The sequence below is a fragment of the Lichenostomus cassidix genome, chromosome 1 (assembly GCF_008360975.1).
Source record: "Lichenostomus cassidix isolate B80296 chromosome 1, HeHo_3.0, whole genome shotgun sequence".
Classification (NCBI taxonomy): Eukaryota; Metazoa; Chordata; class Aves; order Passeriformes; family Meliphagidae; genus Lichenostomus; species Lichenostomus cassidix.
In genome coordinates, this window is record NC_139479.1 from 34395564 (window position 1) to 34418822 (window position 23259).

General features: G+C 38.9%; 1 protein-coding gene across 2 annotated transcripts in view; it reads left to right on the forward strand.

Annotated features, from left to right (window-relative positions):
- CD99 (CD99 molecule (Xg blood group)) overlaps nt 1-21008 on the forward strand; it is a 30770-nt gene extending 9762 nt beyond the window's left edge. The window contains exons 2-11 of one of the 2 annotated variants that reach the window (XM_085056403.1): nt 10537-10575; nt 10911-10958; nt 11449-11481; nt 12401-12442; nt 12577-12609; nt 13954-14025; nt 15175-15216; nt 15754-15864; nt 16692-16748; nt 19317-21008. In XM_085056403.1, coding sequence (XP_084912529.1) covers nt 10537-10575; nt 10911-10958; nt 11449-11481; nt 12401-12442; nt 12577-12609; nt 13954-14025; nt 15175-15216; nt 15754-15864; nt 16692-16748; nt 19317-19342 — 503 coding nt within the window. In that variant the 3' untranslated portion in view covers nt 19343-21008. The remainder of the gene's footprint in view (nt 1-10536; nt 10576-10910; nt 10959-11448; nt 11482-12400; nt 12443-12576; nt 12610-13953; nt 14026-15174; nt 15217-15753; nt 15865-16691; nt 16749-19316) is intronic. The other variant, XM_085056412.1, reaches the window with a different exon arrangement.
- The last annotated feature ends 2251 nt before the right edge of the window (nt 21009-23259 follow it).

Sequence of the window (23259 nt, forward strand, 5' to 3'; positions counted from 1 at the left end):
CTATAACCTGGCACAGTTCCTTCATCTCGCAGTTCTTACCTGTCCTGCATCCATTCCTGTTGCTTTCCTGTGGTGTTCTCTGAAATGAGTGAATTTATAGTGCAAACCGAAGTCTGGCAAGTGTAATGGCTGCCTGCAAGTGGTAACACCAGTACATAAAACCTAATCTGGCTTTAGGAAGGGATACTGAATCAAAGGTGATGAAATTAATTCTTAGAGTGGAAATAAAGAATTATTGTTAAAGATTTTGTCTAAATATAACAGTAGCACCTTAACAGGATGTACTTGAACTGGAAATGCTTGCAGTTCCACTGTGAACACATTCCACCTGTTTTTCTGAGGTCGTGAACACATTGAAACTACTGAGAACATACCCTTGGTACAAAAGGGAAGATTTGCCTTTTTCCTCAAGTACTGAAGGATAGGAAGTTAAAAAAAACAAACCAAACAAACCCTTACAACCTTCTTTTAAATGAGAAACAAAACTTGTGCTATGTTTCTAGTTTGCCATATATTTGTGCTAACTGGTATGATTCAAATGATTGCAAATACTTTAATGAGTCTGGTTTCCTCAACCCACGCCTTCCCCACAGGAAATCCTTGCCTTAAAACCTAAAGTCTTCCGCTGTCTTTTAGCACAAGATGTAGTAACTCATTTCAAATACACAGATTGAAGAGCCTAAAGAGTCTTTTTAGCCATAACTGAAAAAGCCACAATGAATAAAAAGAGTCTAGAAAAACAAAGTCAATTTTACGGTTCAGTTAGTGTTCAGTTAATGTTTCTGGTTAGATTACAGATTTTGATTTTACTATTAGTCTACAAACTGTATTGCATTGGTAAGACTTCTGGTGAGGAAGGTAAAAGAAGCTGTGAAATTGTCAGCTTAATAGTATCAGCAGACTTAAGAGTTCTCCTTACCGTGAATCCTTGTTTCAGTGTGCTGCTATAAGAATAACAGTATTGTTGATCTGGTTCCATATGCATTGCAAGTGTGTATTTCAAATAATTTTATTTTAAAGAAGGAATTTATAAATGAAGATCCAAGTTCCATTAATTTGTTCAACATAAATTAAAATTTAACTTTTTTTCCTTAATCAGAGTAAGGATTGTTTACCATTCTAACACTTGAGGTTTTGGGCCCAATGCCTGTGCCAATTATTACCCAATGCCTGCCAGATCACAAATTTTGGTTTCTTAGTACTTCCTCATTTCTTGTGCTAAAATTTTACCATGTTTCATCTAGTTCATCTTTTGGCCCCTGAACCTTGCTGCTACACATCCTTTTTTCCTCTGAGCCTCCCACCATGCTGGGATTACTCTTTCTGCCGTTCCTCCCTGCCCCAATCCAAGAGGCCACTAGAGATGCAGAGTGTGAGGATGCAGACAAAATGCTGGTATTTCCTGAACATTTGGTGTGGAGGGAAGCCTTTAACCTATCGTCTTATACACTTTATTGCTGTGTCAAGTGTTTTACTGATTTGGGATGAGCAGAAAAAGCCTGCAGCTCTTGGAGTCGTGACTGAAGACATCATGCAATTGACATGAAAACACTTCTCGCTTTCTCTGCACTAGACTGGGCAAGGTACTGAGCTGAAGAAATGCATGTAGAGGTTTGACTGCTTATGATGTGGCCACTGTTTTGAAGTACACACTTCAGACCAAGAGGCTTCATGGATGTCTGTCAGAAAGCTTCTTGTCAGGAACTGCTGAAGGTATTGCTAGATGTAAGTGCAGAAATCCTCAAGAAGTAATGAGGTTCTTTGACACTGGACGAGGGAGAGGTGCTGGCATAGTGGCTTTGATCTGTGGAGGAGGATATGAAAATTTGCAACAGGCCCTTGCTGACTGAGGAGGGGACTAGGATGCAAAGTGCAGAATTGCAAGAGTAAATATTTGTGTGCATGAGGTATCCTAGCCAAATTGAGATATCCAAAATGTGGTTTTACACAGGTTCTTGTAGCTTTCAAATGTTAAATAAAACACAGTTTGACTAGTCACTGACACCCACGGTACTGAATATTAATCACAGTGAAACTTTGAAAAGCACCCGTATTTCTTGCTGCTTTTCCACTAATCCAGACATTCTTGGAATCAGATTCACTTCAGTTAATTATCTGTGAGGGTAGCCAATACTGGGGGGGTTTTAAAGAGGTGTTAGAGTAGTTAAGATGCTGACATTATGTTGGTTGCTCAGGCATATATTTTATTATCGCTAAGCTTCTAAGAGATAAAGTTACTATTTATAGGGCTGAGCTGTCCTTCCATTTCTTTTAGTTAAGCATGATCAATACCAAAAGTGTCCAGTAAACTACCACACTCCATTGTAATGTAAAATGTGAACTAATATACGTTAACAAAGTTAATATACTTTTATGCTACAAAACTGATTGATATAATAGTTAGGGAATGGAGCTTATGTAACAGTAAATGCGAGCCTTGTGGTTAGAATGCACCTGGTTATGGAAATTTAGGCTATATAAGTTGTAGCTGCAAGGCTTGTCAGCTTTGTGAAAGCTTAAACCTGTCTGTTGAGCAGCTTAAACTTTGAAGTTGTAGACTGTGAGCAACATGTAATTAAAGAATTTTGGTATCTTATGCTTATAAAAAAAAATGTTCTACTGACATTTCTTATGCCAAGGGAGAGCTTCAAAAGTGTCTGAATGCAAAGCAGGTGCGCAGTGCCTGCTTAATCTTGGTGAGATTTGAGAACAGGTTTTCCTAAGGCTGCTTCAGAGCTCCTGATCCAACCCCCTGACACAGAGGCAGTGGTGGGGATCAGAGGAGTCTTGGCCCATTGTGAGCCTTCCTAGAGGAGCAGTTATTACACTGAGAGCTGGGAAGAGGGGCAGGGGTACTCCTTGCCTGCTCCACGGGTGATGGACAGGGCTGGCTTCAGCAGGTGCTCTGTTGATGCAACATAAGGCAGTGGCAGCAGTGGCCCTGGGGCTGGCCTTCATAACATCAAGTAACTTCATGTTTAGTGTGCAGAGTGATGTCAGTGTGGTTTAGGGTTGCTAGGAGGAAGGTGCCACGAACTCAAGACCAGTTACCTATAAGGGTGAAAATTTCAGTGTGCAGGTGCAAGGAATAAATCTTTAAATAAGTAAGGCAAGGCAATTTAATCAAACATCTGTGGCCTTTGTCAAGGATGTGCTGCACATGGATGCAGACAAGCCTGTGCTTCTGTCTGCCAGTTGTACTTTGCCTTGGTCCCTGAATTGACACAAAATGTAACTTAGTATTAATTAAAATGCTCTCTAACTTTAGTAATGCGTTTATGCTTGGTAAGGCCAAGTACCTGGGTGAAATAGCAATAAACATAGTATAGGACACTTGCAGTCTTGAATTGTGGTCAGGTCCTCCTGAAATTACAGATAAGAAAAAATGAACAAAAATCAAATAAATACATCCAATAACTTTTAATTTCTTGCCATATGGATTCAGCACAGTTGTTATATTTGCAAAACGCTTTTCCTCTCTTTCTGCTTCCTATCCCACTGCCCCCAAAACTTGTCATTTCTTGGTGAAAGTACCGTGCTTTCATCACCCAGATGTTCTTCTAACAGCTTTTGTTAGTGTAGCTTAACTTTCTGCATACAAACTTCAGGAGACAGAGCAATGTCTTTCAGTGTTCATTTGTAAAAAGAATTGCAGATGGACAGAGTGACTTACTTGACTTGTTCTATTAATTTTGTAGCACAAGGAGTATAGGCCAGTGGCTAGGATTAGCCCATGTCACAGAATCACAGGCTGCTGAAACTGGGGAGCATCTCTGGGGCCCTTTCAGTCCCACCCCCTGCTTCAGCAGGATCAGCCACTGCAGGTTGCCCAGGACTGTGGTCAGCTGGGTTTTATTTATTTTGAGCATGTGGAGGTGGTACCCTCTTCAAGAAACAAGTTTTTTCAAGACATGGAATATACTTCAGCTCTTTCCAAGCTGCTGTTAGTGACAGTGTCTTGGAAGCTCTTTTAATCTTAAGGAGAAGGTCTGGGGTCTTTGGCTTTTCCATTTGATGTTGCTTTGCCACTGAGTGCTATCACCTAACATCCCAGCTGTAGTTCGGAGGGAAAGTGGCCACATCCATTATATGTGTGCAAAATTACAAACTGTAAGAAAACAACCAGACTGCAGTAGACAACTCATCCCTGACTGGGTTGTGATTAACATGTCAAATATTTGCTTTTATTCTAACCAGCTGATTAAAGGGACTCACAGGAGTTCTTAGTTTTGCATAGATCTCTTTTACTCCTTCTTCTTTCTGTATAAGCAGCTCAGAGTTTGTCAGGACTGTTGCCATCGTGTTAATTCTCTAGCTTTGCAATTGACTTGGTTCTTCTGTGTACTTTCTGCTGATTCAGAGCTATTAATTCTGTCCTCTTATTCCTATGTCAAATCCTCCCCTGGAAAACTCTGCTTATAGTTCATAAGAGCTCCATTGTATTTTCCTACTTTCTATAGCTTAAGGTGGCAACAAAAGTTGCCCAGTCCATGGGAAACTTTTAAGCAAGCAAAATTCTCTGAACTATGCTTCAAAATACAAGATTTTTTTCTTCTTCAAATGCCTTATTTTACCATGTTTTGTTAAAACCCCTCACACTGCTAGTGACTTAAGTAAATAGTTTGGAGTCAAAATATGGCCTTATAGGCTTTTAAAAAATACTAAATTTCCATTTTTGAACAGAGGAAAGAGTAATTCAAATATTAAAATAAATCACAAACAAGTCTAAAAACTCTTTTCTAGCAGTCAGATCCAGAAAAGATTAGGCTGCATGGTTGCCTAACATTTTATGTACTGTGTTTTCAAGATAGGTGCAAATAAAGTAACTTTTCAGGGAAGCAGCTTTTAGATCACTGTACAAAAAATAAATATGATCATTATTAAGCTAGTCTTATGCATCTCTTTGAAGAAGAAATAAATCTTTTTATTGGTTACAGCAGAGATCTAGCTGACTTTATTCCCTTTGGTTACGTTAGTGAATGCTCCAGATGTGTGGAAAGCAGATACTCCCCCAGATGTAAAAAATTATCTTTGTTTTTTTTGGATGATATACAGTTGTTATTTGTGATTGGGGCATATTTATTTTAGGTAGGAAGGGTTTTCATTTGCTGAACAGGATTTTATGCCAAGTTCTTTATTTTCTCTTGCTCTACAGAGAAACCAAACTTGAAAAGCAGCATCGATAGGTGGGTACAGGGTTTGAAACAAATAATGAGATTTAATTTCAAGAGACTTTGGGCAGGGCTAATTATGAACTGCTGCTTAGCAGTGGGAGTAAACATCCTATCAGCATTGCCTGATGCAGAGATCTCAGCTGCAAACCTCTGCACTGGCTGAGAGGAAAGAGCACAGTTTTAAGTACTTCCACTAGCTGCCTACCTGTGTGTACTTTCCATGTTCCAGGTTCTCCATTTAAAACCTTAGATATACAGTTCTTATTTTAAGATGAGAACCAAGGCATCCTTCTCCCAGATTTTTTATAAGTAAACTACCCCTCTTGGTTTTGCCTGCATAGGACATTCAAGAAAATAACTGTCTGAATGTGAGCTGAGCAGTAGAAGTCTTTTATTGTAGATAATTAATGCTGGTGGGGCAAAACCTGGATTGAAATCAAGTGCTGGTAAGCTCAAAAAACAATTGGAAGGGATGTGATGTCTATGTTCTCTTATTTAAAGTGTTTCTTGAGCAAGTTCCAGTGTGTTGGCCTTTCTGTGTTTTCTACAGGTTCTGTTATGGTTAGGATTTGAATATTTCTACTCGTGTTTTCAGTCCCCTGAGAAGAAGGAGCACAAGACACAGGAGTATAAAATCCAGTTATCCAGTCTTCATTCTGGAAGTTGGAGAAGCTGCCTTTTGCCTCATTGCCTGAGTTTATGCCTTTGTGGCTACCAATGTCCTCATCCTGCAAGAGGGCTGCCAGAGCTTGTGTAAACTGTACAGAGATGAAAGGCCTCTTTGAGCTCAAGACTTTTGCATAGGTCATGAAAATAAGGGGTAAGGAGCAGAGCAGACACAAGTTGGGCAGTCAAAGACCATAACAAACTTAAGAGCGAGTGCCAGGTCCTGTGCCTGGGATGGAATAATCCTGGTTCTCTGTACAAACTGGAGGACAAGAAGCTGGAAAGCAACCTGCAGAAGGAGGTCTGGGGGGTTGGGTTGATGGCAAGTTGAACATGAGTCAACAGTCTGACAGCCAGAAGGGCCAGTTGTGCTCTGGAGTGCATCAAGAACAGCACTGGTGGCTGCTTGAGGGAGGTGATTGTCTCACTCTATTTTGCTCTATGCCTTGTGTGCATTTTTAGGTGCCTCAATGCAATAAAGAGATCAAACTATTAGAGTGTGTCCAGGGGCTGAGGGGTGACCACACAACAGCCTACAGCTTCTTCAAGGAGGGCAGCAGGGGGCCAGGTCCTGTTCGCCTCTCTCTGATTACCTCTAAAAAGACACAAGGAAATGGAATAAAGCTGCATCAGGGGAAGTGCAGATTGGACATAAGGAGAGAGTTCTTCTCTGAGAGGGTGGTCAGTCACTAAAACAGACAGGAAGGAATTTGGCATGGAACCAACCCTGACAGCTCAAGGAGTGTCTGAATGAGGCACTTATTCATATGGTTTATTTATAGTTAGTCCTGTGAGGAGCAGGGTGTTGGACTTGGTGATCCTTAGGGGTCCCTACCAACTGGAGATATTCTCTGCTTGTAAGCTAGTCAGCCACTGATGGAGTAGCAGGTAATGTCCAGCTGTGGGACAGAGACAAGATTGACCACTGCCACCTGGTTCATAGGCCTACAACTGGAAGACCAGTTGCATCATGGAGGCTCTGTGGGCACCCTGTGGTGTGGAGGGAGGGAGAGAAGGAGGGAAGGAAGCAGGAGAGCACTGGCATTTTTAGGAAAACAAGGTTGAAGCAGTCTGGTGCTCAAGTCAGAAAGTTACGTTTGTGGTGATTCATCACAAGCCTCCTTTCTTGGTGTGTCACCTTTCACATGACTAATGGAGGCTCCATTCCGAAGCTCCTGTTGCTTTCTGCAGTGGAATGTAAATATGACTAATCTAATACTGCAGCAGGAAGAGAGCAGTGATAGGTCTTTGCAAAATGTCTTTGCACTCTTATTTGCATGCTTACTTGGATCTCTTGAATACCCTCTAGCTCTTCAGCTATTCAAAACCTATGTTTGCTCTTTTGTTTTACCCACTGTTTTCCTCCCAGCTAATACAAACCATGTTGGTTACTAGAGACAGCCTGCTGAAGATCTGTCCCTTGAGATTCAGGTATTTGAGCTACAGACATGAAAGGAAAATAGTGTAGACACTTCTGAAATATTCTTGAATCTGCTTATGGCCCTAGGAGCTAGAAATACCTGCTGCATTGTACTTTATAAGCAATTTAATATCTGCTTTGTTTGTAAATATTTTTGTTTAGACTAAGAAAATGCTCATAAGCTTAGTTGCTCTGCGTCTTTCTTAAATCTGTAGGGAGTGCAGCATATTCTTGCTGACTCTTACTTCTTGGACCCTGATGGTACCTTTATTGTAGTTCTGTAGCTTTATCTCTTGTTTTCTGATTACTTCTTTCCTGGAACCAGCTGAATCATTACTGAGCTTTTCTCCTTTCAGGCTAAATCACTGAACTTCTACTTTAGTTGCACCCACACATACCAAAAGTGGAGTGAGTATTTTTATAAAAGTAGCTGCTTTAAAGACATAGGAAGCTTTTTCATGAGCAATGGGGAAACATGTTTCTTTGCTGGGAAAGCCAATCTCCAGCACCTCAGAGTGCAGATTATTGTAATGAGTTCTGTAAGCTAGGTTTTGACATTTTTTGTTACTTTATCTCAAAAAAGTAATGTATATGAAGAGCCTGACATCTTGCTGCATGCGTGGAAAGCAGAATTTTGGTTTCAGAATAATGAATAATTCCAGTCAATTAAGCATGATTTCTGTCTTTTATTGACTCTCTTATTTGTTTATTCCTCTGTCAAAACATGTTTTACATAAATTTGGTGATTTGTAATCCCATCCTAAATTATTTTTCTGTGAAGCTCATGTGCAAAATTCCTTAAAACAGCAACATTACTGAAAGCACACCCCTATACAAAGGTTTTCCCCTCCTGAGGGGAACCTCTGCAACTGAAGCCATTCTGAGTTGCTGGATTAAGTTTTATGCTGGCAGCGGGAAACTCTTCATATAGCCTCGTTTCTGCTCCAGGTAAAATTTCAGTTGCACCAAAGTATAATGTTGAGTGTATGTGCTTGTTTTTCCATCTGCCTGTAAAGAAACAGGGCTCTTGAAATATACACACCAGTGTAGCATTCATTGTCTTAGTGATACACCTTTGACTTTGAGATAGATGGTGGTGACAGTTTGTGAATGTCCCTCCCTCTGGGTGCTACTCAGAGTGTTTTGAGGAGTGTGCATCTTCAGCAGATCACTATGCCTGTCCTCTTGGAGTTAGACTACCAGATTCTGATCAGGTCCTGTCTTAGGCATACCTCCCAGAGGACTGTAGCCTGAGAGATGTATGTACTTGAGAAAACAAGCAAACTAGAATTCAGGTTTGAGGAACAACTATGGAAATATCTGTTAAAATTTCTTGAGTTCTTTGGCCTTTTTTTGTCTGTTGATATGGAGGTTTCTTGGCGTAGTCTAACCAAACCAGTAACTTCAGAAGTAAATGATATTTGTGTCTTAGCACCTGCTAATTTTATATAATTGTGTTGCAAGATGATGTAGACTTCAGATAAATGACCTGCAACTATTTTGCATTCTGTGAAGTAGTTTCTCATGAGCTTAGTATCTAAAAGAGCTTGTGGTCTCCACCTGAAAGAAGGAACACCAAGTAAAATATCTTCTTGCTTTCTATTCAAGATCTATAGTTCCTTACTTTATCCAGGAGGTTTTAAATCTGCTTTGCTTGTGCACCACAATAAGGCCATCAATTGTCCTTTCCATGAAAGGGCTTGTCACAGACCGGGCAGGGCTACCTCCCTATGTGTCTGTGAGCAAGGTGGTTTTCAATTCAACTGTTACACTATGGGAATCACTTCCTAGACTTCAAATTTCAGTTTCTGCTGTAGCAATTCAAGAGGCCAGACTGCATACTTTTTTATTCCATTTGAGTTGCTTCCCTAAAAAAAAAAAAAAAAAAGTATCGTACTCTCTTTTCTTTCTTGTTAAAAAAGATATTATTGATGCCGTTATCTGAGAAGGAAAAGAGATTTCAATTTTGGCCTCAGTTATGATGAAAGATGTTACCAGGTATATGAGCATCCATCATTCCTGGTATTAGACTCATGACTTAACTTAGCTTGGTCTGTCATGTAAGTGAAAGGAGCATTCTGCTTGTGGTTTGATTTTGGTGTTTGTGTTTTATTCCTCTCTTCAGACCTTGCTGTAGCCTGTTCTGATGCCTGTTTGGTAGTCACAGCCTTAGAGGAAAAGCCAGACACATCAATGCTTTATGCAGGCATCTTCTGAGTTAAAGTAGTTTCTGTCTGGAAATAACTTTTGCTCTGGCTGGCTTGATACTCATTAAGTAGAAAAAGTCTTCCAGCTTCTATGCAGCTGAAGCAGTCTATTTGGATGTCTTTTTCTTGAATAGCTGATACTTTCATGCCTTTTTCTTATTCCATGCTTCAGTGAAAGTAGGGATGATGAAAAATCAGAAACACCCCAAGCAGCTGTTTTAGCTCTTCACTTACCTTACAAGCCTCTGCTGCTGAGATCACACTACTATATTCATGCTGCAAAATTAGTTTGTATCCTGTATGTATTGAGTTGGTGTGTTTGCAGTTGGCTGGGTAAGCAGCAGTAGCTCTAGCAACCAACTTAATACACCAAGGGACAGTGTTCTTTTCCTAGGGACTGAAAATAGAATTTAATCTCCCTGGAGACCTCCATAGTGGTGCCAGCTGTGTTTAGCTGTTTTTTAGGAAGTTAAAAAGACTGCTCAAGATTGTGTGTGCCAATATCTTAACCACCTTCATGCTGCTAACCTTTGTTAGGGGAAAGACAAGTCTTATAAACCCATGAAAATTAATTTTCAGTACCAAGATATTAAATCCATTATCTGATCACATAACTTTCATAATGGCCTTTGTGGTCTAAGGCTTTTCTTCACACTTGAATCTTGTGCATTGGAGCTGTTCCCCTGCTTATTTTGTTGTTCAGTAGAAAGAAGGCTGGGAAAGAGTGTACTATGGATGGCACTAAGAAAACATGCAATAGCAGTGGCAAGAATAAAGGATTATGTGCATTGCTGACTGCAGGAATATATGTACTTACCCTTTGGGTCATTTCTATAGAGTCAATTTTTAGTGTGATTCCTGTTTTTTTTTCTAGAAAGACATATGGATAGTGATCTGGAAAAACAGAAGAATGTCTGTCTTCAACCCTGACTCTAAATATTCTTCTAGATTGTCTCAGGAAGCAGAAAACATACCTCAGGATAGATCAGAGACGTGTTTATGACTTCATTAAATGTTGGGTTTGAGTAAGAAAAAAGCATTGTCCTTACTATTTCTTTATCTTCTACAGGCCAGGATGACTTCTCCTTAGGAGATGCACTTGTGGAAGGTAAGCAGGAAAATTGTGGCTGCTCTTTTGGCTCTTTTATTTCCAAGTATCACTGTATGACCAAGCATGACAACTTTGCCACATATGGTTTGTTTAAACCTCAGTGGAACAATTCAGCCATGTGTTTGTCAAGGTGTTGACCACATAGAACTCAAATTTGTCTTCGAAACAATTAAAGATTTCTCTTTGAGGCAAAATTGTTTTGCTATATAGATTTGGTCTTGTGCATTTTGTTGTATAGACATGCATTATACTTGTCCTTTATCCTTCATGTAGCTTCTGAAGAGTGTGTTAAATAATATTTAACTTTTTTTTTCCCTAACCATACTTGACAGAAAGTACAGAGAAGCCTCCTATAACTCCGAAGACACCATCAGATTCAGGTGAGATCTAATTGGCTTGTAATGCCTTTTACTGTAAAATCAAGTGTAGTGTACATACTAATTTGAGATCCTGGATTTTTCAATTTAGTGGCACATAGGGTGTGGTTTTTTTCTATAAAAGAAAGCAGTTCCCTAATAGCAAAAGAATTTCTTCATTTTGGAATCTTCCACTAGTGTTTTCAGGAATATACTTTGTGATTTCACAAGCTTAATGACCCTGTGAGAATCCCTTCTGCTGACTTTCAGCCTGAATATTTGGAGCTTGCTCACCTTGAGCTGGCCCTTGGCAGGTCCCATGATCACCAGAAGGACAAAAATCGCTTGGCAGGTAATGCCTGGTAACTCTGTGGGGCTTTTCTCTGAGTAACTGTTGAGTGAGCTTGTCATTACATTCATGGTGAAAACATTGTGAAGTGCATTTTGTGTAAAAAATAGTCTAGGACTAGTTCGGTTTTTGCTTTACATTTAAACTTCCATTCTTTCTTTGTAGATGATTTTGACTTGAGCCATGCTCTTGATCCTGGTAAGTATCATATTTTCTGGATATTGCTCACAGTTACCTGGTGCAATTTCTATCCATCCTTTATGACCTAAATATAGTAAGGGCACAGAGTTGATTAAGGTAGCAAACTGCAGATAAAAATAATTGCTGTCTAGTTATGTTAGTTAACATTAATATTTAAAGTTCTGGATCACAAAAACAGTGTGAATTTCAATAATTTCTTAGCCAACTACTACTTGTTTCATTGCCGTGTTTCACTAGATGGCACTAATTCCATAAACTATTACCTATGGAAGTAAATGTTAAATCCAAAGTAAACTCTCCCATTACAGGAAGTAATTTTGTTAGCACAAGGAGACATGAATCTGTTAGAAATAATTTGAAGGAAAATACTCTTATTTTAAGACTGTGACAAAACAGCACAGAGATAATTTCTAAGATCTCTTATTCTCCTATTTTGTGGCCAGCTAATTGAAGTATCACTGACCATATGTCTAGTTCTATTCTGTGTTCCTTGTCTGTTTTTCAGATCAGGTACCAAGGTTTATTTTTGGTTAAAATCTGGTAATTTTAAAAGAGAAAACAGCCAAGTAATCTCTACCTGGTAGAAAAATTCAACGAAGTTCAGCCTTGGAAATCAGATGTGCAAACTAAAGTGCAGCACAACACTTAGTGCATTTCTCTGTGTATGTTCTGTCATGGCAAGGATCTGACATGCAGGTTAATGTAGCAGGAACACTCTTGGTTGCATTAAAACACAGTGTTTAGCTAAGGGACTACAAAGAAATTCAGCATTAGCTAATGAAAGGAAAATGACATACGGAAGTTTTAAAATATTTTTTTTGGTCAGAGCATCTTTCAAAGTCATTATATGCTCTGCTTTTGGTTTCTTCACAAAAGTATTTTTGCTCACTTTATTCTAACTCTTATTTGTCTGCAGATGATCCCAAGCCACATCCTCCTGCAAATCCTAGAGACACTGGTAAGACTGATCAAACAGGAATTTCTGAACTGTTGAAGAGTATTTGTAAATCTCTCATAGTCTCTTTGAACATTACTGTACTGTACTATATCTTAACATTTTTTTTTTTCCCTAAATCTCTCTGCCATGATTAGATAACCCCAAGCGAGATCAACCTAAAGGCTCTGGTAAGACTTCTTGCACAAACTCCTGACTCCTGACTAGGTTTTACTGTCTCAGTTACACTTCTAATAATTGATCCTTGTTAATTTTCTGCTATGTATGTCAGATGTGGAATACATCAAGCACTGAGGATTGAGGAAAAGTTGTCTTGCAAATAAGCTTTGCATCAGTCTTGAAATTCCATAACAAACCTGTTGAGTCACTTTCACTTAAAAACAGGGTGGTGTGGGGAAGAGACAGGATGGGACAGTGTGTGTGTGCTTGGGGCAATGCCATTCTTGTCTGCCTGTGGTGGAGCACCCGTGTATTGGATTGAGTTCTTTTTTTACAAACTGGATCCCTCCTAGTCATGCTAAAAAGTAAGTAGGAACTGCCTATGATCTTTATTCTTAAAGGATCTAAATTAAAGGTAAAGCTCCAACATAAAGGGTTACTTCTTTTTTTTTATTTAAAGGCCCAGTTAAGAAATATAATTATTTGTGTTTGAAATATAGATTTAAAACATGTCATTTTCTGCTTGTTCTGCTTTAGAGGTTCTCTGTCTTTGCCTAGCCCAGAACAAAACAGATATAGATGGATGCAGCTGTGATGATGCCATTATCCATGAACATGGTGGTAAAGAGCCCTGGAATGCAAGCCTCACTTCTTGTTCTTTCACCTGCCTGATTTGCAGCAGATACTTGAATTTGAGTCTTGCAAGCCTCAGTACAGTGCTTTTGCCACCCAACTAAAACAACCCCTAATGCAATACTTTTATTTTTTCTGCTGGAAACATATATGCTTTGCATAACTAAATATTTATTTGGCAGCAGAGGGAAGGAGGAGACAGGAAGGCTCCATGAGGTAGGGTTCAGTGGAAATGGAGAGGGACTACTTCAGTGTCCTGCAATAAATCAGAGAAGGGAATTACATTTGGACAGTCTGTGACCTAGAGACATAACTCTGAAGAATCATTCACAGTTGCAGCCTTGAAAAGAAATGGTCCTTTTTTGTCCACATTCTTTCTTTGCTTTCAAAGGATAGTGAGATTTGAGCTATTACAGTTAAGCAGCTTATAGAGCTTGCTTAACCTGATTTGTGCAGTACTACCTGGTCATGGGCACTGACTTCTCTCAGTTGTTCAGGAAGCCCAGAGACAGGAGTGCTGCTGTCAAACTGCATAGTGCTGAGCTAAAGGGATTTCATATTGTGAGGGCTTTTTAAAAGGTCGAATGTTGTGACTCTGGTGCTGAGCCCAAAACCACCGCAAATTCAGTTAAATAGTCTTGAGAAAATTTCCATGTTATGTGCCTTGGTGTGTCTTTTTCACTGAACTTAAAACATGGTAATGTTATTTGCATTTTTTACAGGCACATTGGATGATTCAGATCTATTTGATGGCAATTTACCAAGAGGAGGTGGTGATGGTAGTGGCAGCAATGGTAAGAGAGTCGGTTGTGCTTCATTTTGTTTCTATGGCTAGCTGAGCTTTTAAGAAAACCTTGCTCACAAGCTGGTTAAACATGCTCTAATTTGTTACACCTTTGCTTCTGGTACCTGAAACTTAAGAGCATACCTTTGAGTTCAAAGGTAATGTGTTATGTTTCTGCCAAAAAAAAAACCACCCAAGCATTTAAGGGGTAAAAACTGGTCTAGAGCAACAACTTTGAGTAATTTTTACTGTTACACTAAGAAAGATGGCTTCTAAAACTGAAATGTGAATGTGACACTTCCTTCAAAATTCACTATGAATATAGTTCTTAAGGTCACCCAAACGCTATTTTTAGATCTGGGACATACTCTCAGTTGCTTTTTTTATTCTTGTAGTTAGGAAGTGTAGGAGTGGGTCAAAAGAGGGTCCACCTTGTGTTCTCAAAGATTTCCTTTGTCCCTCAGGATGAACTGATCTTTACACTTCCAAGTGATCCTTAGTCTTCTCTTCTTTACTGTGATGATGGTGTTGGTGAGGAACAGGTTGCCCAGAGAAGCTGTGGGTGCTCCATCCCTGGAAGTGTTCAAGACCAGGTTGGATGGAGCTCTGAGCAGCCTGGTTTAGTGGAAGGTGTCCCTGCCCGTGGCAGAGGGTTTGAAACTCAGTGATCTCTAAGGTCCCTCCACCATCATATGATTCTATGTAGGATATATCTACTCTGAGCAATATAAAACCATTCCATAGCCTGCCAAACTTTTTTTGGTCGTTTGCTATGTCTAAGTGTTACGGTGCAGCTCATTACAGAGATGGTCATTGGAACCAAGCTGCAGTAATGGCCATCCTTAGGATGGGGCTGGTCATCCCTGTGTGTGTTGCTGCAATTTTACTATTTCCAGATCAGAGTTAAAGTACCTTAAGCTTATTAAACAAGATTCCCCAAGTGTTCTGTGCTCATTTTGTAGAAGTGCTGAGCACTCAAGGCTGGAGTTGGCACCACTCTGAGCCATGCTTCGAAAACAGAAAGTTTCAGTGCCAGTTTAGCACAGTATGGATATAATAGATGGTTTTTAATTTTGCATAATTAATTGATGAAATGCTCATTATTATATGAGTGTTCTTTAGACATATTAAAATGTAAACTCTTCATTCTTTTTTACAGAAAGAAAGGGCCCAACTCCAAAAAATGGCCAAGAAGAGGAGGGTAAATGCATGAATTTGTGTGTATGATGGTTTCTAGATGAATGAAGCTTGTTTTCTGGGGGTTTCTGCATTGCTAATGTTCTGTAGAATGGTAATCCCAGCAACTCACTGATTGGAGTGAGTTACAATTAAAAAACTTTTGTGGAATCTGGAATTCTTAATTTCAAGCTCTGCTTCTATAATCCTTTAACATTTCTATGTTTCAAATGATTCCTAAGTTTTAAGGTCTCAGAGATGCTGATGCAGTGATAACATGCATACAAAGTAGATATGGCTATGAAAGTATAGCTTTTTTAATTGGTGGAACTTAAAACAGGCATGCTTATGTTCCTTAACAACTGGCATTGCTAAGAAATCAATGGTTATAAAGTGAGAGGATTCACTCTTCATTATGCACAAAGACATAGTTGGTTATTACATTTTCATGTAATTTCAGTTTTATGGTTTTTGTAAGTGTTCAGAGTTTACTCTGAGACAATACATGTTTGATATGGCTTTCATTCTGAAAAATGTATACAAACTTCTCTGGTTTTTTCAGCTTCTCAGGGAGCAATAGCTGGAATTGTAAGTGCTGTGGCTGCTACTGTAATTGGAGCAGTATCTAGTTTCATTGCTTACCAGAAGAAGAAACTCTGTTTCAAGCAAAGCGGTAAGAACTCTAAGTTAGTTTTGTTTCCTACTGTCTAAAGAGAGTCAGTTTTGTGTTGATATGTAGAGTATAAATTGATCCTATGCATAAGATAGTTGTAATAGCCCAGTGAGTTTATGTTCACAGGGAGTAACCTTTCTTATTAGACATCTAAGACTGAAGAATTCCTTGCCCAAAAATTAGAGTTTCATACCTAGGAGGACTTAAAGCTTTAAATTTCTTAAAATAAGAGCACTTCTTGCTGAAAAATAAGCAGGAGAGACTGAAAAAATACATTTTAAGGAAAATCAAGTGGAGGTTGGGGATTAGAGACTTTTTTGTGCTGAAAAATACTTTGTAATTTCTAATTTTGTATGTTTTGCCTTTGTGTCTTCACAAGATGCCTGCCTACTGACTAGTTTTATGACAACTTACCCCAATGATCTTTCCCAAAAGATTCTTCTGCAATCATCTATTGCCTGCTATCTGCTTCCTTTCCACCTAAATAAGATATAACTTGGATCAGAGAACTTTGGGAGTACTGTGGGTGATAGGAGGGGTAAGAACCTTTGGTTACATCTGTTTCAGTCTTTCTGACTGTTTAGTGAAGCGATAGAGCAGCCATTCAGCCAGGCACTGGTGTTTTGTACTTTGGGAAGTTTGGAAACTGAGTAATATCTATACCACCATGCATGTTAAAATTAACTTGTGCAGACAAAACACGGGAAACTCAACTGCTATCTGTAGCCTGTTTTCTTCAGTGCTGTTTATTCTCTCAAATTATCTCTATTTATTAAGAACCTCAAATATAAGAGAATTTGAATGCTAAACGTCTGGTTTTTTCCCAGCAGATGAAGAGAATGTGAACATGGACAGCCATAGGGGAGCGCAATCTGAGCCACCTGGTAAGACAAGAATCTAGATGGAAGATCAGCTCTTTGGTGGGGATCCTATTAAATGCACTTTATTGACATCTAACACACTGGAGAAAATTAATTGTGCTGCTTTGCTTAAAAAAAAAAAAAAACCTAACAAAAAAGCCAAAACAATTTTGGCAGAATACGAGCTAACAGTGTACCCAGGTGGCCAAGAAGGCCACTAACATCCTGGCCTGCATCAGCAGTAATGTGGCCAACAGGACCAGGGCAGTGATTGTCCCCTGATGACCTCGAGTGCTGTGCTCAGTTCTGAGCCCCTCACTACAAGAAAGACATTGAGGTGCTGGAGAGAGTCCAGAGAAGGGCAACAGAGCTGGGGAATAGTCTGAAGCACACGTGCTATAAGGAATGGCTGAGGGAGCTGGGGGTGCTTAGCCTGGAGAAAAGGAAGCTCAGGGGTCATCTTTTCAGCTTCCTGAAAGGAGGCTGTAACCACATGTGTGTCAGTCACTTCTGCTAGGTAAGAAATGATAGGACAAGAGGAAAAGGCCCCAAACTGTGCCAGAGGAGGTTTAGATTGGATATTTGGAAAAATTTCCTCATGGAAAGAGTTGTTAAGTTTGTTAAGGGTTGTTAAGCATTGGAATGGGCTGTTCAGGAAAGCAGAGGAGTTGTCATCCCTGGAGGTATTTTACAGATGTATGGCACATAGGGACATGGTTTAGTGGTGGACTTGGCAGTCTGGGGTAACAGTTAAGATGGATGATCTAAAAGGTCTTTTCCAACATTAATGATTCTGTGATTTTACCATGACAACAAACTCAAGCATTCAGTTCTGACAGTATGGCCACTCTTCTCTAGTTTTTTTTGTTGAACAGATTGGTTTATTGCCTTGAGACGTTGTGGAAATATAGAAGCTTAGAGAAAGTGAAAAACTGATTTTTCTCTGCAAAAAGTATTATTAGAGGCAGTTGTGAAAACACAAGCCTGCTCCTTCACTGTGATGCATAACTGCAGTTGGAAGTTTGTGTATGTTGTTTCTGATTGGAATCTGAAATGTTTTCTAATTAAAAACTGATATAGAACAGTGGAAGAATATATATAAAAAATAAATGATGTTTGGACAGAGATGAAACTACACGGGATGCAAGGAGGACTGAACTCACTAGCATGTTGTAATTAAAGTGTTCTCTGTTGTGAACATAGAGTGATTCTTGTATGAAATGATCATCACATAATTAATCTTTCAACAAAGGTGAGAGATGTGGAAAGGTCTCTTTTAAAGCAACAAACACTGGCAAACTCACCCTTCCATGTATGGTTGTGTAGGCTAGGACTTGGCTGATAGAAAAGATTATTCACTCCAGGAATCCATGGATAGAACTGCAAGAAATGGTATAGGTGAAAACTTGGTCTTCTAGCCCTAGTGTCTGGTCAACAAAATAAGAAGCAGTATAACCTCATGCTGAAGTTCACTGGATGCTTTTGAAATACTGAGTACTAAAATCTCAAAACAGTATTTATTTGCAAAAAAAATTTTCTGTGAGTTTAACCTGAAACCTGCAGAACTATTTGGGGGATTTTTATAATTAAAAAAAATATAATATACCTTATTTCTCTCAGGTATTGCATCAGTTTGTTATTAATTTCCATCTGGTTCATTATCTTCTTTATAGACACTTTTTCTTTAAGCTGTTAAATATATAAAACTCTCAAGTACTAAACATCTTGAGACTGGCTGTAAGGATTGAAGAGAGTCAGGTATCCTCAATTCAGCTGTGTGTCAGTGAAGCAAGTAGTATCATTCAAAGACCTCTACCAAAGGCAGTTAAAATGAGTTGTAGCTCGTATATGCTAGAATTTTGGCCAAGATTCACCAGGACTCAAATGTGTCAGATAATGCATACTTTATTTTAACCATTAAAGTCATACTTGGGATGTTATCATATGTGATTACTCCTACCTACGTATTGATGTCATATTACATCCCAAATTTTCTACCTCTATTATATTTTGCAGACAAGCATGATCATGTGTTGAGCTAAGAGACTGAGCAGCCATGCTCAGCATGGTGCTGCTCCTGATATAAGTTCTGGGAGTCAGCAGATGTTAGCTCTGCTTCTGTACCTACATGGTTTCCAGTTAGAAGCAGTCTCGCACTAAGCCAGGTTGAATGGCATTGCAGAATATATCTACATTTTTAAAATTTTATGTAGGCTTATCTTTGACTTCCTGAACATGTAGTTAACCTACAAACTTTCTTTCAATAACTGGTTTTGTTCTATGAGTTACACAACCTGTTTGCATCTGCAAGAACTGCAAACCTGAGCTGAGTGTTGGGTTACACTGCAAGTGTAGATAGCTTCCCTGATGTAGTAGGATGTGGTTATTTGAGTGAGAAATCTGGGATGTAATATCCCTTGGTATGCAGCCTTTTGGCTTCACAGAATCAAGCCTCTGCTTACCTGAATTTATCACACTGTGTCAAACGTGTACAGAAAGTTTGTTGACTGCATAAACTATTATGTAGTAATACATAACTTACATTGTGTGCTTACTTAGTGCATTAACCTTAAATTGTTTTTCACCTTTTAGTTCAGCGCACACTTCTGGAGAACTAAAGAAAGAGTGATGAAGAACAGATCTTTGGAACTGGATAAAGAACCTGCATTCTGCCTGAAAAAAAGAAAAGGAAACAAAAAAAAAGTATAACATAAACAGCAGAGTGAAGTTTCATGAGAAAACAGTTCTTGTTTGAAACACCTCTGGGACTGTGACTTAGACCTGAGTACTTCTGTATGGTTAGCCCTGTGAAGCATTGTTGCACACCAGTACATGGCCTTAATGACAAGAGTGTAGACGTATGTTGTGCCTTTACATTCTTCCCTGGACTCCTCTGACAAATGGGTGTGTCTCAAGTGCATTCAGTGTGTTTAACTTTTCCTTACCTCTCCAAAAACAATACGCAATTAATGTTTGGGTATTGCTTTCAGGCAGTACAAATTTTTTTTTTTTTTTTTTAAATAACCCGTATGCAGTGAGCGAACCAACCAACCAGCTTGGTGTATGTTGTGGGCACCTGAAAGCAAAAGGCTCACTGTGTATGGATGGTGGATCTGGGTGTGGGTGCTGCTGATCCAATCTGTGTAGCTGCCTGGGCCAGCTGCCAGGGGAGAGATACTTGTTCTTGAGCATTCAGGAGACAAAAATTCTGTTTTGTTTTTGGATTTTTTTCGTTGCATCTGTCTGGTACAGATTGAGAAAACCCAAAGTTAATGCACACAGAGCCTTCATCCTTTCTGACTCTTCCTGCTTAGCAAGTACTGAGCTGGTCAGTTGTGGAAAAGCCTGTTTTGCAGATCAGAGCCTGGTATTTCTGGTGATATTGATGTTTGGCATAATCTAAACAATCGTGGATGAAGTACTTGGGAGTGGGGATTAACATCTTCAGACTTCCATAGCCAAAAGCTTAACAGAAAAAAATTTTGAGTTCCGAAGGCTTGTCATAAACGTGTAAGGGACAGAAACAGTACTACAGTTCCAAAGTACAAACAGCAAGACTGACCAGAACAAGCCAACCTCACTGCACAGGTATCTGCTGAACAGTAGAAATAGCAAACATGAGAAGTGCTTTTGGACTTGTGAAGGATTGCCCTCAGGATGATGACCTATGATTTCATCCTCCTGTGAAAGCACTTGTGACCTGTGCTGTGGCTCTTGAAAGTGACGGGAAAGTTTCAAGGTTCTGGAAACATGGAAAACTACAACTCATAACAGTTAAAGGACTAAATCTGGAACAATAACTAGTTCTGTCAGGAAGGAATAGTCTGACCAGTTTTGTTGGCTTTCATTCTAATTGATTTAAATTTTCATGCAGTTTTTTACCATATGTGTCTTACTAATGGGCTTCAGCCACCTGACAAAGTTCTACAGGAAGATGACATTTCCTGGAACATCTTAGAAGTCATTAATGAATTTGGATATTAAACCTGTAAATATATCTGTACATTCAAATATGAATGTATGCCAAGGATAATTCATTTAAGAATTTCTTGTACATGTTTCTTAGCTTGCAACAAAGCTTTACACAAATTTTAGTATTTTGTTATGGAATTAATTTGTAAGTCTCTTTTTGCCCCATGTCTGCTTTTAGTATAAAAGTGCTAAAACCTTGAAGTGTGTTTGAGAGTGCAAAAGTGATTTCTATATAAACATTTGATTTATGTAAATACAAAGAAAAGAAATGTACTGCTTGCCTACATGAATAAACAGATATATCAATGCCAAGTGTAGAGAAAACAGAAATGACTTGTGTTTGTTAGGGGTAGAATGGCAGGGGGAGCTCAAACTAGCTTTTAGCTAACCAGACTCTTGAATCCTTTTTCAGCTTTTGTGAGCCTAAAAATTACTTATTAAGACCTTCTATCAACATTGAAATTTTTCTAAAAATAAACTTAACAAAAAAAAGTTTACCTGTTCTGTTTTGTAGTAGTTCTGAAAATAAAAAGCTTGGTGCTTACCTGGGGAAGTATCCTTTAAATAGTTTGTCTTCCTGCTCCATCAGCAGCTCAGGTTTGTTTTGTACAGACATTTTAATCATTTTAGAAGGAAGCTGGCCAGACATGAAAAGCTTTGAGCTGCTTGCTCAGGGTGCTTACCCTGAGCAAGACAGGGTAAAGAAGACACAGGTGTGAAGACACCTATCTGTGTGAAGGACAGGCATGGCTTTTGAAGAAGATTTGGTTACCCAGAATCTACTGAAAATATGTACAGCAGTAGAAGTCTTAGTATGGGCAAACTTAACAGTTTAATGTTCTTCATCCAGCTATCATCACATCCTTAAGCAGTAGACAGTCTTGCAGGGCCATGTGTTGTTTCACCTTCTGATGTGAGAGGACCATAACTGAATGAGAGGGCAAGGCCAAGTGCCTAAATAGTAACAAATTTACTGATTTTTCCAATTTACTTATTTGTCTAGTTATGGCTCCACAGTCTGGAGTTGTGGAAGAAGGAAAAAAGACTGGCTGCTGCCACCTGGGTGTAAAATGTTAAGGAAAAGGCTTGAAATTACCTTCTGTTTTCTTGTGAGAAGTTATCAATTTATGTGTTTCTGTTACTTACCTGAATAAAACGTAGCAGTTCACTTGTAGACATTGGAATATTAATTGCTACATTGCTATTTGCCTCAGCACCCACTGAAACTTGGATCTTGTTTCTGCCTCACTCAACTGCCATTATGTTACAGAGCTAAATATCCTAAATATCCTAAGTCATCATTTCTCCCATTCATTGAGAGAGGAAATATTATCAGTTACCAATTTATTCACCACCCTACTGAAGTAGTTTTACAGTCACATCCCACAGATCAGCTGCTGCCCATCATGACCTTATGAGCTACTGTCGACTTTCTGATATGAATTTGGGAATTAACCTTGTAGTTTCTATACATGTTTCAGTCAGACTGAGCAGTGGAATGAAAAAAATACTGTTGTTTCTAGGTCCAAACTGCAAGTTCACCCAGGTGAGGTACCTTTACAATCAAACTGAGTTAAAATAGATGGCACCAAAGAGTGTTGTCCCATTCCTGTGGCATACCCTCTTCACTTCCATTTCTTTATTCCAGTCAGTAGATTCCTCATCCTTTGAGGATGAGGAGGAGTTACCATTAGTAATAGGAGGGAAACTAATCAAAGCAGGATCTTGCTGTAGAGTAACACGTCACTTTATCTTCTACAAGGTAGCTGCAGTAGCAGTTTGCTTCATCCTATTGGTGGAAAAGTCTGCTTGAAAAGTGTTTTGATGGTTTTCAAATGCAATATTCATTTCAAATACTTATCCAAACTTATCCAAATTAATTCAGTGGGCTGTGCAAATGAAAGCAAGCAATTCTTGAGCATAAAATTTGGCAGCTTTTTTGCAGTAGCTCTTTTTTATGCATATTTCAATATCTGTGCCAAATTTTGAAGGCTAAGAAAAACATTTTAGTGCACTCAGTTTTCAGTGTATCTTGGGCAGAATTACACTTTCAATGCTGCTTTTCTGTGTTTTTGGTGTTTTTTTTTTCACATATTACTTTAGACTGCCATCTCAAGCACATTGTTCTCTGTGTGTTTTTCACTTGAGAAGATTTTGAAGCAAGCCCTAACATTTTCATAGGTTGAAAATATTACTTCATTTTTGCTTTTTTCTGGTACACAAATACAGAAGACACATTTGAAAGGAAGTGAAGAGATTATTAGGAATAGGAAAAGTACTTAAATGGAGCAAAGCCAGAGTTTTTCCAAATCCCTGCATTTGGAGTACTTTAAGAACCACAAGAATAAAATACACATTCCTCCTTCTGCTTGTGAAAAATCATTGAAGTTTTAGCTAGTGCCTATTAATTTTATTCTTCTACTGACAAGAAATTTTATCACAATTCACTTGTGTGTTTGGCTTACATTTAAATTAATGGCTTATATTACTGGATGCTTCAATATTTTAATTAAAGTTCTTCTGGTTTTGTGACAAAAGATGAGTTGGATAGGATATTAGGGGC